The sequence below is a fragment of the Saccoglossus kowalevskii genome, chromosome 2, assembly GCF_978046115.1.
Source record: "Saccoglossus kowalevskii chromosome 2, keSacKowa6.1, whole genome shotgun sequence".
Taxonomy (NCBI): domain Eukaryota; kingdom Metazoa; phylum Hemichordata; class Enteropneusta; family Harrimaniidae; genus Saccoglossus; species Saccoglossus kowalevskii.
The window spans coordinates 32,543,891-32,561,162 of NC_140642.1; the positions used below are offsets into that span (position 1 = coordinate 32,543,891).

General features: G+C 37.5%; 1 protein-coding gene and 1 long non-coding RNA gene across 2 annotated transcripts; one reads left to right on the plus strand and one right to left on the minus strand.

Annotated features, from left to right (window-relative positions):
- The first annotated feature begins 9,622 nt into the window (after positions 1–9,622).
- Positions 9,623–10,549, plus strand: LOC146748671 (uncharacterized). Its single transcript, XR_014931439.1, has 2 exons — positions 9,623–9,885; positions 10,376–10,549. It is a non-coding gene; the product is annotated as an uncharacterized LOC146748671 (long non-coding RNA).
- Positions 10,550–14,643: 4,094 nt separating this feature from the next.
- Positions 14,644–17,272, minus strand: LOC144363365 (uncharacterized). The gene has a single exon (XM_085507392.1). The coding sequence runs from the start codon at positions 17,142–17,144 to the stop codon at positions 16,086–16,088; it is 1,059 nt and encodes a 352-aa protein (XP_085363518.1). The 5' UTR covers positions 17,145–17,272; the 3' UTR covers positions 14,644–16,085.

Consider the following 17,272-nt stretch of genomic DNA (forward strand, 5'->3'; position numbering starts at 1 on the left):
ACAGCACGTATAGCCTCGATGTGAGCCTATACAAGAGAGCGGGTGACGTCATATAGCAACAAGAAGAATGCTGCATGCAACCGGGTAACCCCGTCTTTGGTGTCGATCAGTGGGTCTATTTGGTGTCCCGGGAATGAATTATTAGTCGCATTGCCACAATCAAAATCCGGATTCACGTTTGGTACATTTCCTATACGTAGATGCATTAGTGCGACTAATCCCGACCCAAGGAAACTGATAGTGCCATGATTGTTTTGAAAATAGAAATGAAAGTAAATTTGAAAAATCGATGCATATTATTCATAACATATCTCAAGTTAAATATCCAAAGTTGAATATTTTTTGTACGACCAAATTCATTCTCAAAATTGTGATCACCTAGGCTAAATTTGCAAATGAATAAATTCATAGCAAAGCAACTGAAGTAACTTCCCAAACTCATATTTCTTAACCCAACCTCTTCTGGGAAATGTGTTCGTTCCATTTCCATTTAAGACTGGCCTGTTTTGATTTAATAATACTACTGGATTACAGACAGTTTTGTCGCTACAATAATTCAATGTTTATCAAAATGATTAAGTACTGAAGGACTTAATTTTTAACGACGATTTACTTTCATTTGACGATGATATTATTTACATTTCTGTTCAATAATTTTGAACATTCGTGGAAAAGACAAGACGATTTTACATTTTTCATTTTGAAATGCACGTTTGAAATTTGTTAAGAGTACACGATTTGTCATATGTGTGGCATTTTAGGCACGATATACATTTTTTGAAATACACGTTTGTCATTGTTGAGACTCTATATGACTGAAAATGGGTTCCAAATATACTAAACTAAAAAAAAAAACTTTTTGATATTCGACTTTTAAAAGGAATTTCGAAATGGGCAAACGTGCCTTTCACATTTTCAAAACAATCTAGCGTGCGTAAAATACAAAACATGCAATTTTTTATAGTAGAGTTTCAAAAATGCCAACCAAGAATACATTTCAAAAATGCAGGAAGTTCAAAAATGCTAAACGTCACGTGCATTTTACAAATGTAAACGTTTCGAAAATTCCTAACGTACATAAAGTCCAAACATGCAAGTCTTTCCCAGCACAAAGTCGGATTTCAAAAATGCTAAACTTTCATTAATGCTAAACATGCATCTAAAAGTTTAACAGTTTTATCACTGCAAAATGTGCATTTCAAAAAATGTAAACGTCTTTAAGACACTTAACATATCAAATGTGCAAGTAATTCCTAGCAAAATGTCGGATTTCAAAATTATTAAACGTCCATTTGTGATGAATTTGTTTACGCGTATTTGTTAATCGACTTAAAGTGCCTGTGAAATGGCTGCTATTTTCACGCCTAAAATTATCCATTGATACATATATATTATTAATTTTTATGTTTCTAAGCATGAATTATTTTTTAAAAGTGAAAAAATGTGTTTTAAACTCAATCTACAACCTTATTTTTGTGTATTTAAAAACGAGGCTCCTCATTAGCTTCTTATTTGCATACAGAAATTCTCCTTGTGACGTCAGAAGGGGAAGTCGCATGGCAGCTTGCATTGCAGATACATGTAAGTAAGGCAAATTTCTTCTGCAGTTTTCTAATCTTTGACTAAATTTTCACTTACGTACTTGTTCGTCAAGAAGGAATGTACCATAATGAACACATAATATCAATTTTTGTTGCATGGGGTTGAGTTAGATGCGAAATATGTCCGCTCTGGTGAGGCTGGTCACCGTGATCGTCAACAACGGCGCACGTTTGTACACAGTCGCTGCACAAAATAGAATTTGACGTCGGAATTATCTCGTTATTTAGCAGGTTACTAGGTACGTCACTACACTGTTTTATTTCATCATCGTCTGAGTAAAACTTTCAAAATTAAAATAAAAGAGAACATATTTTGACATTCTAAACAACAATACCAAACGTACATTTCAAAGACTGAAAAAGTTTCAAAAATGGTCAACGTGTCCAATTACCAAACATGAAGGCTTCCCCAGCCCAAAGTTTACTTTCAAAAAATCTAAACGTCCAAAATGTTAAAGTTTCAACAAAGCCAAGAGATTTGGCCTGAGCGCGACTTGCACTAATTACCGCCAGTGACTCCTTCGATACCTTCCAATCAACTAAAAAATATCTAATTAAAGCTTGGTAACGTCTTAGTTTGTACTCATTGGTCTGCGCAACAGTCAAAGTCGTCATCTTTGTTTATATGAGACCCATATATCTCGCCTATGCGTGGCGCGACGATTACCGCCCTTTATCCTATGTATGGTAGAACTAGCAACGGTGGTCTATTTATTTTGACTGGGGAAAGTGCTTTAATTTCCAGGTAATATGCTAATGAGAGTGGTGGAGAACCCTGGCAGGTGTTTAACACATATTGACATCCTGTGAAGAAAAGTGAAATGGTGAAGAGGTGTCTTTCTTGCGAACAGAACTAGCAGCTCGATGGCAAAGACGACTCGGAAACTGCGCTTGACGACTAACGACTTTACCAGTATGGCACCGATGAACAACACTGAAGAGATGAAGACTTCGGAGCCCCTTCGGAAGGACGAGTATCGACTAGGACTGAATAATCAAGAATTGAGCGACATTAATGACATGATGATAAAGAACGACCTGGACTAACGCAACGAAAAGAGAAGAGACGCTATAGAGACTTGGATTAGTACTTTAGCTATTTGTGTATTGTCATGTGTAGAGAACCGCTCACTGAACACTGTAATGAACACTGTAACTCAAGACGTTGAACTCTTTTTTTCAGAATCCCAACACCATTGTTCAGTATGTAATGTATTGCTTGCTTTTTACCGTTTTTTTTTTTGTGATTGTCGCATACGACTTGTTTTCCACTTCTGTGTGACGGAGAATGTTCTAGAACCGTACTGTGTCTGGGTGGAATTTTTAGAAACTGGTTGAATAGGTAATAGAACACTGTAGGAGGCAATAGAAGGTAATGGAACATTCTAGAAATTTGTAGTAAGTTCCAGACTCATTATGTATGCTGATGTAATGGTCTATTTATAGACAGTGTGGGTATATATAGGGGAGTTGTTCAGCACTGAGATCAGATCGGAGATCTCGTTGAATTGTATTGGAGTTTAAGTATCTAGTTATTGGAGTAGTGGAGTTTTACCGCGTTATTGTACTTGATGTTTGCAGAGTATAATAATACCAGTACCAGTTGAAACCTCATCTGTTGGCTCTGTGTTCGTATTTTATCATCGCCGCCAGGGAAGTCTTTCTGTTACTGTTGCCATTTTGGTATTTGAACCATCACACCTGTACTATACCAATTACGGTAATATTACGTTGCGTGTGACAGTGATATTCAATTGTATGTTATGTAAGCGCCCAGATCTTTGTTTTGAAATGATATTTAGTGACGTTCGAGGTCCTTTATAACGATTTAAGCGCGTTTCAGTGGACAAGTATTTGCAACACAGTGTTTTGAATTTTGTGAAGTTTTATGGTGTTATAATGAGTTTATGAGTACGGATTATGATGGGGAGAGTAATGCTCCAAAGAGTTTTAAGAGTTTTGAGATTTGTCGATGTACAGAGATATCGACGTTTTAAGAGTTGTTTTTGTTTACGTGTTGTTTCCGGAATAATTCTGACGCTTTTTGAGTTGATTTGAGTTGAGAGCACCTTTGTAACGTTTTTTAATGTCATTTCGAGATGAGAGTGTGGTACGCTTATATACGTATTGTTTGATAGCGCAAGCTTTTGTTCATGATTGACAGGATTATATGTAACTTAGTAGTGTCTATCGTTTTAGCCTTTCCCGTCTTTTTGCCAGAGGATTAGATTAACAACTTGTGAGTTCAGTTTGTGAAGTTTATAAGCGTATATGACAGGAGTTTGATTAATAGCTTTTTTATTCATTGTTTATTAATTACCGCTTTGCAATGATTTAACCGAGAGACGCATCCCTGGTAATTACGTGATTATGCTGTCGACTGCAGCGATTGGCTGATCCCTTGGTTACACCGCAGCGCCTTAGTTTTTTTGACCTTTTGACATAGAGATTTTAACCTTAGTAACGAGAGACAGTGCAGCGAAGGGTTACCTCAGCGGACCGTTTTGAGAAAAGCGGGCCTATTGGTAGCCTTTCCCTTGTTTTTATTATTATAACCATTGTATTTGAGACATTATAATCATTGTACTTAATCAGTGTGTTTTACTTTTTTGATTTATACCTTTAATTAGTATTGTATTTAACCCGTATGACGAGTGATGAGTAGATGACGGTATCTTTGATTTATGAACGTGTTATGCCAGGAGGCATGGCTCAGTTTGAGTGAAGGGATGTGTGATGAATTTGTTTACGCGTATTTGTTAATCGACTTAATTAGCTGATTACGAGTGAATGGATGTGTTATGTCTGTCATCGTTTAGGCGAGGTTCTGAACGGAACTCGACTCAGTCATTTGGAAGTAATTACGAGATAACCGTCGCTATTCGGACTACTATTTCTGACAGTTTGTATTCGCAATTATTTATGTAGTGAACGATTAATCAAAAGATATGACGTGTTCAGTACTTAGTGTGATTGGTTGAATGTGTGAAGGTTACGCCCTAGAGTCTTTTTACTGCTTTGTAATTGGTTAAGGTTTTGAAAGTGAATAAAGTTGTTTTAGTTGGTCTTGGCGAGAACACCACGAGAGACGGAGAGTCCTGGAGAGTCTTGGGGCGATTCTTGACGCAGTCTTGGGCGAGTCTTGGGTCAGCCTTGCAATAGTCTTGGGGACTTTTCCCCAGGGCGCTGTGTCTTATAGAGTGCTCGACTGACCGACTAAAGACAAGAGTTGAAACGTATTTCGTTGTGTGCATCTATTTGACTGTAAAGTTTAAGTGACTTTCCCGATCCCGTACCTCAAGGGGACGCTATAGAGAGACGAGACGAGATTCCCCCTGACACGCGTGGAGAACCCCAGAGGAGAAGTATTCCTCCCCGTGATACATTTCTAAAATTTAAACAATACCAAACGTACATTTCAAAGACTGAAAAAGTTTCAAAAATGGTCAATATGTGTCCAATTACCAAACATGAAGGCTTCCCCAGCCCAAAGTTTACTTTCAAAAAATCTAAACGTCCAAAATGTTAAAGTTTCAACAAAGCCAAGAGATTTGGCCTGGGCGCGACTTGCACTAATTACCGCCAGTGACTCCTTTGATACGTTCCAATCATCTAAAAAATATCTAATTAAAGCTTGGTAACGTCTTAGTTTGTACTCATTGGTCTGCGCAACAGTCAAAGTCATCATCTTTGTTTATATGAGACCCATATATCTCGCCCATGCGTGGCGCGACGTCTACCGCCCTTTATCCACAGTCAGCTGGCGCACTGTGATAGGTATTTTTGATGGTTAAAAACCTTTCACTTAGGTAACCGGGATTCGGTCGTTTCCACGCTAGGCTGACAAAAGACACACACAAGCTTCGTTCATGTTCCCAAAACGATTCTCTGCCAAGTCCCTGGTTTTCACCCGAGACAGCATTAAATCCATCTTTATTTCTTGTCACCCCTTAACCAATTACAATCAGTATAAGAGACTCCAAGGCCTTGCCTTCCAACAAACAACCAATCACATGAAAGTTTTACACATCATAATCAATTAATTACTCGTCAAGCTGTCTAGAGAAAACATTTCTATACATTGTCAACGCTAACTAATATTGATGGGGTAATAATCTCGCACTAACATTCCACCAAGATACTACCTTAGTTTAAAATCGCAAACAACATTGGTTTAGAATTACAGCTACTGTCTTGTATCTTAAAAACTGCAGAGTCATAAGATGTTTTTGGTTGATTTCGACCAGCTCGCCATCTGATCTTGTCATTAACCTTTATCAGTATATGTCATGGCAACCACTGTCAAACTGACTGAAATATAAATCATGATAGCACACGTGATAATAAAATAAATACGATATTTAATATATGGGGGCCGCCATTTTGAATGACGCATAAAACTAAATAAGAGACCGAAACCGAAATTGTCATCTAAGCGTTAGGCCGTCGCTGATTGGCTGCTGTGCTGGAATGCCAATTTTTAGTTTCAAATACCCCGACTTAATGTTCTATGTTCTTCGCGTAATTAGGTGTTTGTATGCAAGGGATTTTTCCACACAAAAACGACGAATTCGGCCGAATTTTGTTATCGGTTGGCTTAATATAACCCCAACGGATCGTATTTTTGTGAAAGATTGGTATTTTTGTCCTGATTTGTAGGAATCTGAAAAACGCGTTTCACAACTTGTCTCTTATTTAGTTTTATGCGTCTTTCAAGATGGCGGCTCCCCATATAGTAAATATCGTATTTATTTTATTATCACGTGTGCGCCAGCTGACTGTGCCTTTATCCTATGTATGGTAGAACTAGCAATGGTGGTCTATTTATTTTGACTGGGGAAAGTGCTTTAATTTCCAGGTAATATGCTAATGAGAGTACAGACGTTGGGTAAGGGTTTTAGAGTGGGTGAAACACTAGCCAACCAGAAGGGCCGTATCACACTTATCCTAGGCTGCCATTTTTACCTATATCAGTAGCCTGAGTGTTTTTAGAGGTCGGCGTCTTTTGTGAACCCGCCACCCCCTTCCTCCGCTCGAAGTTATACTGCTATGTTAGGTGGCGTGTATTGCCCCCTAGCTTGTAATTTATTGTAATGAATGCTAATAAATAACATTTTCAGTTTTAATCATCATTACATTTGAATGACGTTAAGTTTTGACTTCGCTGCTGGTCATGTCAAGTTCTGTGAGAGGTAACTCGAATAGCGAGGATTCGTTAGCCGCCATGGCACGTGTCAATATGTTTAATACTACATTGTACTAGTATTGCCCTTTTCATCTATATCAGCGAAAGTCTAGGACAACATTTGATTGAATCGAGAATTTATTACAATATAATTACCTCCGGTCGTTCTAATGATATCAGAACGTGCATCATGGCAGTTGGGGTCTGGATGATAAATTTGTAACTTTTGAGTTCGTACTGAAATCACTGATGTCAGTGCCCGAATAACACTCATCTTTTATTGGGGCATTGTTTACCTTGTAAAATAGATCTTAAAAAATATTGGTACCATATTCTTTAGAGGACTTATTCGCATGCAATTAAGCAGTGCGTTGTATTATTTCACATTCACAGCCTTACCTGATTGTGATTCATTTTACTGACAACTATTGACTCAGTGTGCGTGCGCGAAAAACTAAAAAATCTAACCACACGCGACTTTCTAATTATATTATTTACCCACGGTTAAAGTTACATGGTATGTAGTGCACTACTGCCACCATTGGTTGTGCTCATCAATCGTTTTGTTTTTTCTCGCACCGAAGAAAAAACGCGACGATATCGAAATGGAAATAAACATAGTTGACTGAAATGGAAGGTTATTAAATTAATGGTAGAATATGTATATTTGTAACGTGTTGAATCAATAAAATCAATAACATAAAATAAACGTCAGTTCAACGTACACATCAACTACGGTTAAAGTCGCTCGCCGTACTAAGTGCTTTCTATATAATGTTAGAATTTTTAAAATAAAGTAGCAGATTTTTTAAAGTTGTATAATCTTTGAGAGTATCAGTCGAGGTCATTCTAGCATTATATTTGTGTGAATTGGGAAAGAGGGCTGTCACACGCAATGTAATATTACCGTAATTGGTATAGTGCAGGTGTGATGGTTCAAATACCAAAATGGCAACAGTAACAGAAAGACTTCCCTGGCGGCGATGATAAAACACGAACACGGAGCCAACAGATGAGGTTTCAACTGGTACTGGTATTATTATACTCTGCAAACATCAAGTACAATAACGCGATAAAACTCCACTACTCCAATAACTAGATACTTAAACTCCAATACAATTCAACGAGATCTCCGATCTGATCTCAGTGCTGAACAACTCCCCTATATATACCCACACTGTCTATAAATAGACCATTACATCAGCATACATAATGAGTCTGGAACTTACTACAAATTTCTAGAATGTTCCATTGCCTTCTATTGCTTTCTACAGTGTCCTATTACCTATTCAACCAACTTCTAAAAATTCCACCCAGACACAGTACGGTTCTAGAACATTCTCAGTCACACGGAAGTGGTAAACAAGTCGTATGCGACATGGGCAATGAATTATTTTGATCATAACTTTAATTGTCCGCAATGTATACGCAAGTATAAATAGGAAAAAAACATTGTTCTAATCGAGTTTTTAGTCATGACATTGATACGTGCTTCCAACAGCATATCGGGGTTTTAAACAGTGCGAATCGTGCAAGTTTAGAATGCAATGATTGCAACTCAGGTGTGCGAAACTTGCAGAATACGCTAACTGAATCGATGTATTATTTTAGCTCTCGAATACGGCACACGTTTTTGCACGTAAAAACAACTTTAAAACGTAACCTTAAATAATTAAATGTTATACCAGTTTTGACAAATCTAAATATATAGCCTCGATATGAGGGAGGTGGTAGTGGTTGGTCAAATGGTCAACAACTTGAAGTCATTCTGCACGTGAGATTAATTGAGTGACAATTGTGTGTAACTATTAGTCACATGGCGTGATGATTTGAAACACGTGAAATAACATCCGATTTACATTGCTTCAAAACAAAAAAGCTATTGCTAGTAATGTGGGTAATGTACAGGTGGACGCCCTCTAGAGTTTAGTAGATATATTCAGTCGTTTCTAACGTTAAAGTTTCTGTACAGAGGCGCTGTTCTTGACGTAGTATGGCACTTATTGATTAGTTGCACGTGTCCTGTCTAAACATTTAAGTAATTATATATTGAGTAGTTTTAAACAATTCACTTCTCATGTTTCCTTGAACACAACAAATTAAAGTAAATATTATTTCAAAAACTAATTTATATTGACAATCTTTTTTCTTCTCCGTTCATTATTCAGCCGTTCGTCTACACCGGTAATTATTCATAATCATCGGCGGACACACTGGGGTTGCTATCGTTTGCAAGGAAATACATGTCATCGACCTGCCGATGAACGGTTAATTATTCAAAGCTACGTCTTGTCCATAATTTAGTAGCTTCTCGGTTGGCTGTACAATGTGGCACTAGTCCAGTCCCAAACTTCGTATTACGATGTATGTCTATTGTTTGATCGTTTCCGGACTTTTATCATAACATGACTCACCCATAAAATGGAAAAAATCAACGTCAATCACTAGAAAAGCAATTTCCGATATTGTCCGGAGACGTCCAGTGATACTAGTTAACCATATCTTAAAAATGACGTCGTTGTTGTTTTGGATAACTATGGATATACGGACGTGAGTAACGACGGATTTTTTTAGCTGGGCACCGGGCACGTCCTCTAAACCCACACACAACCCTCTCAGTGTTTATAAGCCGATCTTCAATTTGAATACGTGGTGCATTTTCAGAATAAGTACTTGTCTATGATAGGCCTCAGTTATCAGTGAAACCGCGTTAGGGATTGACCGTTAGACCTCTTGGTAGAGGATATGACAATCTGATTAAAATCTGATGTAGTGTACGGGCTTTAATTATTTTGGCTATAAACTTATTTTTATTTTATTTTTTATTATATTTGTTATTAATGCCCTTTTATTTTATTATTTTACTTTGATTTTGATTTTGTGATTTTTTTTTAATTCCGCCCTACCTACATCTGAGCCGATGCCTATGTAACGAGATTTCAACGAGACCCACTATCGACGATTTTAGTCAACGAATCACAGACCTCCTTCTATAGTGCACATGATGACGTCAGGTAGCAAACAGACTCAAATAAAATGGCGGATTATACAGACGTTAGCGACCGAGAATGACACCCGGGGAATGACACGGCTTTTTCGGTAAGTTTATCATTGTAAAATGCAACGAAAGTCATTTTTATGTTAATATTGTGGCTCGAATGGTTCGATCCTTATTTTGCATAGTTATTCTGGGAGTGACGATTTTGTTTCCACCGGTTCGACCGAACACCGGTGTCTTTTTTCAGTCGCCTGCCCTGGAGACAGGTGATGTTTTGTTGACGATCGGGCCAAAATCGTCTCCGGTATTGAAGCCGTAGCTGTAAATATTCATCAAATTGTATCAATGTTTTGTACATTATACAATAACTCTTTATTAAAGTAATTGAGCTGATTTGGACTGGAATAAAATATTTTTTTTATTTGGAACACATCGCATTTGATCAGGAAATATTATTTTGCTCCAATTTTCTGCGTCGATGCCGTGGGCCGGTGACCGCTATACAATTTAAAATCAGTTTGCATTGTTTACTATAGCTGTTTACAGTGTTCTAATCATTACGATTTACTTATTTTTTTGCTTCCATTCTAGATAATTATGCTCAGTGATGTAAAATTGAAGCGATGACTGAATGAACGAACCTTGGCTGGCGAAGATGTATCTGGAAGTGTACACATTTGTTGGAAGTGAAAAACATATTCAATGTAATGACAAAAATTGTAAAATGCTGTGGAATTTCTTTTGCAAATAAAAATATACTAGCAATTTTCTATTAATGGTTTATTCAAGTGGGCAAAATATAATGTATAGATAGATTGCCCGTATACACTGAAAAGTAAGCAACCGACAGCCTGTATAAAAGGGGGTCTGTGATTGGCTGTTACTTACGCGAGATTTGAACGGGACTTACATAGGCGTCGGATCAGATGTAGGTAGGGCGGAATTTTAAAAAAATCAAAGTAAAATAATAAATAAAAAGGGCATTAATAACAAAAGTAATGAAAAATAAAATTAAAATAAGTTTATAGCTAAAATAATTAAAGCCCGCACACTACATCAGATTTTAATCAGATTGAGGATATGATAGACTATTGTACAAGCGGTGTTTTTCAGGGAAAGGTTCTACCTGCCACCCCCTCTACAAAAATAACTCGTACCAGGATAATATTGTTACAGTAATTTTTCGAGCTTTTCTCTTTCCAATGTGGGCGGTTATTTTTTTTTTATAAATAAATGTTTTCTGTCACTCCCTGTATGAGTTTTGTTTTTAAAACATTAGGAATATGGAGGATTCTGAATCAGTGAACCTTGTGGATATCAGAAAAAAGGAATGTAGTATCAGAAAAACCATTGTGTACCGAGTAAAATACACACTGAAATAATAACGTACTTGAGACTTGGCCGTGAGAATAAAAGGCACGAACAATCACCGCAGTCTGGTGCCAATGGCAACGTCAGAGTGCAATGTCGTGTCATGTAATTACACGTAGGCTGAGTGAACTCTTTCGATCACGTGAACAAAGACATGTTTATCGTATATTCCTATATTCATTCAGGATTCAGACCCAGAAATTGTATGATTCATTCAAAATGCACAGGCTTTGCATGTTCTTGAATGTTAATTAGAATGGCTATCAACAGACAATCACGTGGACCCGTCTGATTCCCATGACGAACCCTTCCACTCATGTTAATCAAGTATTTGAGTACTGCCTGGACATTGTCTATGTTGCAGGGACCAAAAGTACATTGGTGTATCGTAAGTACGTCGTCCCTTAGACGAAGTGTGTTTGTAAACGCACGTTCTATGTCAGTAGATGTTAATAAAGGTTATAAAAACAATTGTGTGTTTACATCAGTATTACACACACACACACTAGAGTGGAACACGCAAACTATAAAAGACTCTATTGAGTATTTTGTTATTTGCTGAAAAAATATGTGAGTATAGTGTCGGCGTCTCGAACGTGTACACGAATACAAGTGTCGGCGTCTTCAACGTGTACACAAATACAAGTGTCGGCGTCTTCAACGTGTACACAAATACAAGTGTCGGTGTCTTCAACGTGTACACAAATACAAGTGTCGGCGTCTTCAACGTGTACACAAATACAAGTGTCGGCGTCTTCAACGTGTACACAAATACAAGTGTCGGTGTCTTCAACGTGTACACAAATACAAGTGTAGGCGTTTACAATGTTCACATGAATACTTGTGTAGTTATTTACAATGTTCACATGGATACAAGTGTAGGCGTTTACAATATTCACATGAATACTTGTGTAGTTATTTACAATGTTCACATGGATATAAGTGTAGGCGTTTACAATGTTCACATGAATACTTGTGTAATTATTTACAATGTTCACATGGATACAAGTGTAGGCGTTTACAATGTTTACATGAATACTTGTGTAGTTATTTACAATGTTCACATGGATACAAGTGTAGGCGTTTACAATGTTCACATGAATACTTGTGTAGTTATTTACAATGTTCACATGGATACAAGTGTAGGCGTTTACAATGTTCACATGAATACTTGTGTAGTTATTTACAATGTTCACATGGATTCAAGTGTAGGCGTTTACAATGTTCACATGAATACTTGTGTAGTTATTTACAATGTTCACATGGATACAAGTGTAGGCGTTTACAATGTTTACATGAATACTTGTGTAGTTATTTACAATGTTCACATGGATACAAGTGTAGGCGTTTACAATGTTCACATGAATACTTGTGTAGTTATTTACAATGTTCATATGGATACAAGTGTAGGCGTTTACAATGTTCACATGAATACTTGTGTAGTTATTTACAATGTTCACATGGATACAAGTGTAGGCGTTTACTATGTTTACATGAATACGAACACATGTAGGTGTTTCCGTTCAGCGTATGAATACAAGTGTAGACGTTTACAATATTCACATGAATACTTGTGTAGTTATTTACAATGTTCATATGGATACAAGTGTAGGCGTTTACAATGTTCACATGAATACTTGTGTAGTTATTTACAATGTTCACATGGATACAAGTGTAGGCGTTTACTATGTTTACATGAATACGAACACATGTAGGTGTTTCCGTTCAGCGTATGAATACAAGTGTAGACGTTTACAATATTCACATGAATACAAGTGTAGGCGTTTACAATGTTCACATGAATACAAGTGTAGGCGTTTACAATGTTCACATGAATACTTGTGTAGTTATTTACAATGTTCACATGGATACACATGTAGGCGTTTACAATGTTCACATGAATACAAGTGTAGGCGTTTACTTCCATACACTTTACATACTTTACGTTTACTTTACATTTCCATACACGTACAGATGTTTAAACTAGACAACTGTAGATTCACTGCTAACGGGCGTAATAGATTCCACACACAATTCATAATGAAAAACGCTGTGTTATGTATTATACCACGAATGACGTATATGTAATATACTGTTTGTTTCATTATACAGTGAAATGCAGAGAACTGTTCCTTAGTTTATGAACACATTTATGACAATTTTGAAAAGAACACGGCAGCAGCCCTCGTTTCGCCGTTCAGTTAGAGACTAAACAATACGATTACGGTCTTTGAACTGAAACCAGACGTTGGCTGTGTAAACTCACCTCAGTGTTGACTTGAGCTGACTTGTATGTATACATACCGCCAACATTTATAATGGAATTTGTCCATCCGTATCGTGCACCACCTGTCAAATTATACATGCTGTGTTGTTCACTAATATTGTATACACCTCGGCGAGGAGGGTTGACCATTTGCTTTTCTGCGAGGGGCTTTGAAATATACGAGATTGTGGTATTCCTTTCCCGCGTTATCAACTATGGTGTCACATGTTTTAGCTGGATGTCTGTAAGCCCACTGTTAGCTGTGATTTATGTTTATACCAAATCATTTCCCACTTAACTCGACCTGAGGTGCGACGGCTTACTTTTGAATGAGCATGTGGTGTAAAATTACGGAGAAAACTAAGTAGAAACGACGTGAACTTTCAGACTCTGTGAAACCTGTCATATTTGGAGCGCATTGTGTTAGTGTGTATGTGAATGCCCTCCCCGCCGTCTATATACCCTATGAGAAACACTAGCCGAAAACATGAAATACGTATTATAAATTTGTTGTGTTGGTCCATCCCCAAAGTAATGCCCCAATCGAACGAACTCAATAAAATATAGCGTTTTGTATGTCAGTCATGAGTGTAACCGACATATTTCCAACGATTAATTTGTCTTTATTACCACATAGGCGCCAAGCGACACCGTTAAAATGGTGGATACGCGAGAAATATATTTCCTTGATTGAGTGTCAATTTCTGGACGTAGTATCACTACCAAGAATAGCTAATTAAATAAATCGATAAATTAATTAATTAAATAGAAATTGACATTTATTTCACTCTCGAATTCAATAACACGCTATTCGCTATACAGAGCGCGTTTCAATTCCGTGTCATGAAACAAACCACATCGAGTTCGAGGCGCCGCATTAATAATGTATAATATACTATGCCTTTACATTTTAAAAGTGCGTAATGAAGTACATTACAAGACGACTTTTCAAAATGGGATAGGCTTTTTACTGCCTTAATGTCAAAATTGCCATAGTCATTCATTACGGTAGTTGAAGACCTTTCTAATTATAAAATAATATGAATAACATTGCACATTTCAGTGATAGAGTACCGACCCACTGCAAAATGACTGGCACAGTTTTGAACAAAATGGCAGGAAGCAAAGCGAGGCACTTGCCACATCTGAAATATTATTAGGATATTAAAATGATATCAAAATTATAATAAAAGTTTGGCCCAGGAAATGTAACCATATTAGGTATGATTTGTGTTATTTATTTTTTATTTTGAAAACATAAACACGATATGGATCATCTATTTATGATTCAGAAAACTGATAATGCTTACATAACTAAATGACACGTAATACTACTACTATTAATTCATAACACTGACTTCCTCCTTATCCAGGCAAAGCATATAGTTGGTTAAGAATATACAATCACTTATTAGTACAAGTTGAATGTTTAATTTGCTTTTAAATAAATTAATATGCAGAAATCAATAAAACCAGCGTGTTAACCAGCAAATCACGCGTAAAATAACGAATGTTTTCAAGTAAGCGAGTATATGCTAGTGATGTTGTGGTAAGTTGTTGATAATTTTTTCATAACTACGTTGTTCATGTGTGGAAAAATATATACGCAACTTTTTTTGCGATATTCAGTATGTCTCTTAATTCAGCATCGTCTACTAGTCAACCCTCAAAAAACAGATCTGGTAAATTGTGTAATCTTTTTTTTCCTTTAGACTATAATTTCAATTATTATCTACTAGTATATTTGGCGATGCTACTGATTAAACTCATGACATGTCAAACCGTGTTGTTCCGTGGTCTGAAATACGTGTGTAACCATGTAGTCCGGTGGATTTCGTTATCACAAACAGTGATATAGTCCAAATTAGAAATGACTTAAATTCATTGATCTGATTTGCAAAAGTGCATTGCCTTTCAATCAGACCACGTGCGTGATGGATTCACGGTTATTGATGATTGTCACTAATTTTTGTACGTGTCTCTCAGCCACTGAGAAGTAATTACAGTTTTTTTTTTTTTAAAAATACTGCACACTGACATTATATTCGGACGTAGACTTTCCACATGCATCAAATTTGTAATTTGCAGAGAAGACCCAGCAACTGCATGTTGCAGTTAACGTTAACACAAGTTCATCATGACCAAACATGAAGTATCAAATTAGTTTAATGTAGCATATATTCTAAATGCGATTGGATATCTACACCTTGTGGTGGACTCAAAATGTGTTAATACTTGTTTTAAAAAAAAATCTCCCACAGCCCTCGCCTCCAGCACACCCCGACTCAAACCTTAATACTGGTCATACAAAACAAATTAAATGTCAAAATTGTGTTACACTTCCCACCGGCTCCTTATCGTGCAACTAGTTGTTATGACAACTCTCGTCTTATGTTGCTTTTTTAAATTTGGTCTACCGATAGTGTAATAATTATATAGTGTAGTCTGTAATATTTACAAATTTGTATTTGTATTTGTAAATTGATCTTACAACGTCAAATGGACGGATTTCGGGGTCAAACAGCGTAAAGTCTGGGTAATAACGATGGCAACGCTATATCAGGGGATTTTGAAACGTGTCTTTAACCTCAGACTTGTATTACTAGTCTGAGCTTTAACATAATTGTACATTCTGATTGAAAATGGCCACATCGCCCACTTTATCTACCAATGTCTATTGCTTTCGCTCAGCCATGCGCGACATTTCACGTTTGTCTCAGCACCATTCCCTGTCAAATCCGGAAACATTACATCTTTTCGATCGGAAGTTATAGATTTGTCGATCGGTTTTAAATTACTGGGTTTTCCGTGTCGTTGCTTCGAATTTTTCTCCCGAATCTTCTGTCGACATCGCGCATCGTTCTGATTGTCAGCCACAATGTCTTCATCCAGTGTCACGGTGCCGTCGTCGCTAGTTCTGACAGACTCCCACTCAAACGCGATCGGACATTGTGGTTCTTTATCCGAGTCGGCGGCGACATCCGACGAAGCAATCTCAATAACTTTTTTCGTGGCTTGGCTTTTCAGTCGGCTGTTTTTCTTTTTTGTGATTCGTTTTATTGATTTCGATTTTAGCCTGTTAATGTTCTTCGTACTTAGATCTTCTGCGGATGAACTGGAATCACGTGCCAGATCCGAATCCGGTTTAAAAATATCTGGCAAACTGAAATCTTTCTTAAAGTCAAAGCCATCATCGTTTCTAGCTAGGGGTTCCTTCTCCCCGCGAGCCATCCTCGTTGTTCTCTCCTTGGATTTCCTTCTCGACTCGCTCGGACCCTCGCGATGTTTACGAAGTTCGCTCGTGACGTTGAAAGACATCGACATGAAATCTTTCTCATATTCATTGAATTCCGCCGAGCTGCCATTCGATAGTACCGGGCAGCTTTTTGAAGTAGGAAGGGCCATGCCGTTCTTTTTCGGGTAAAAGTTCATCAGAGTTTTTGATTTTTTCACCATGCCAACGTGGCAGTCGTCTGGTGACATGTTAATCCTCGGCAATACAAAACTATCGGATAGAGACGACTGGTTCATGCAGCTACCTCTACGTGGATTGAGAGGCAATCGTCGCCGCCTTGAATATCGTAAATCGTCACCCGATTCGCTGTCAGAATGCTCCCCTTCGCTGTAATGCGAGGGTTGTATCGGGGGTAAAAATCCCTCCTTCATACCACCGTCTTCCTGTACGCACCGTTGTTGTTTACCTTGCCGCTTCGTCGACAACATTTTCACCTGTCACCCAAACTGCGGCCATAGAGACCGTGCCGTGTAATAATGACTCCTTTACAATGTGCTTGATCAGCGCGGTAAATCTGTGGAGCCGGGACAGTCAGGAAAATACAATTCCAGACACG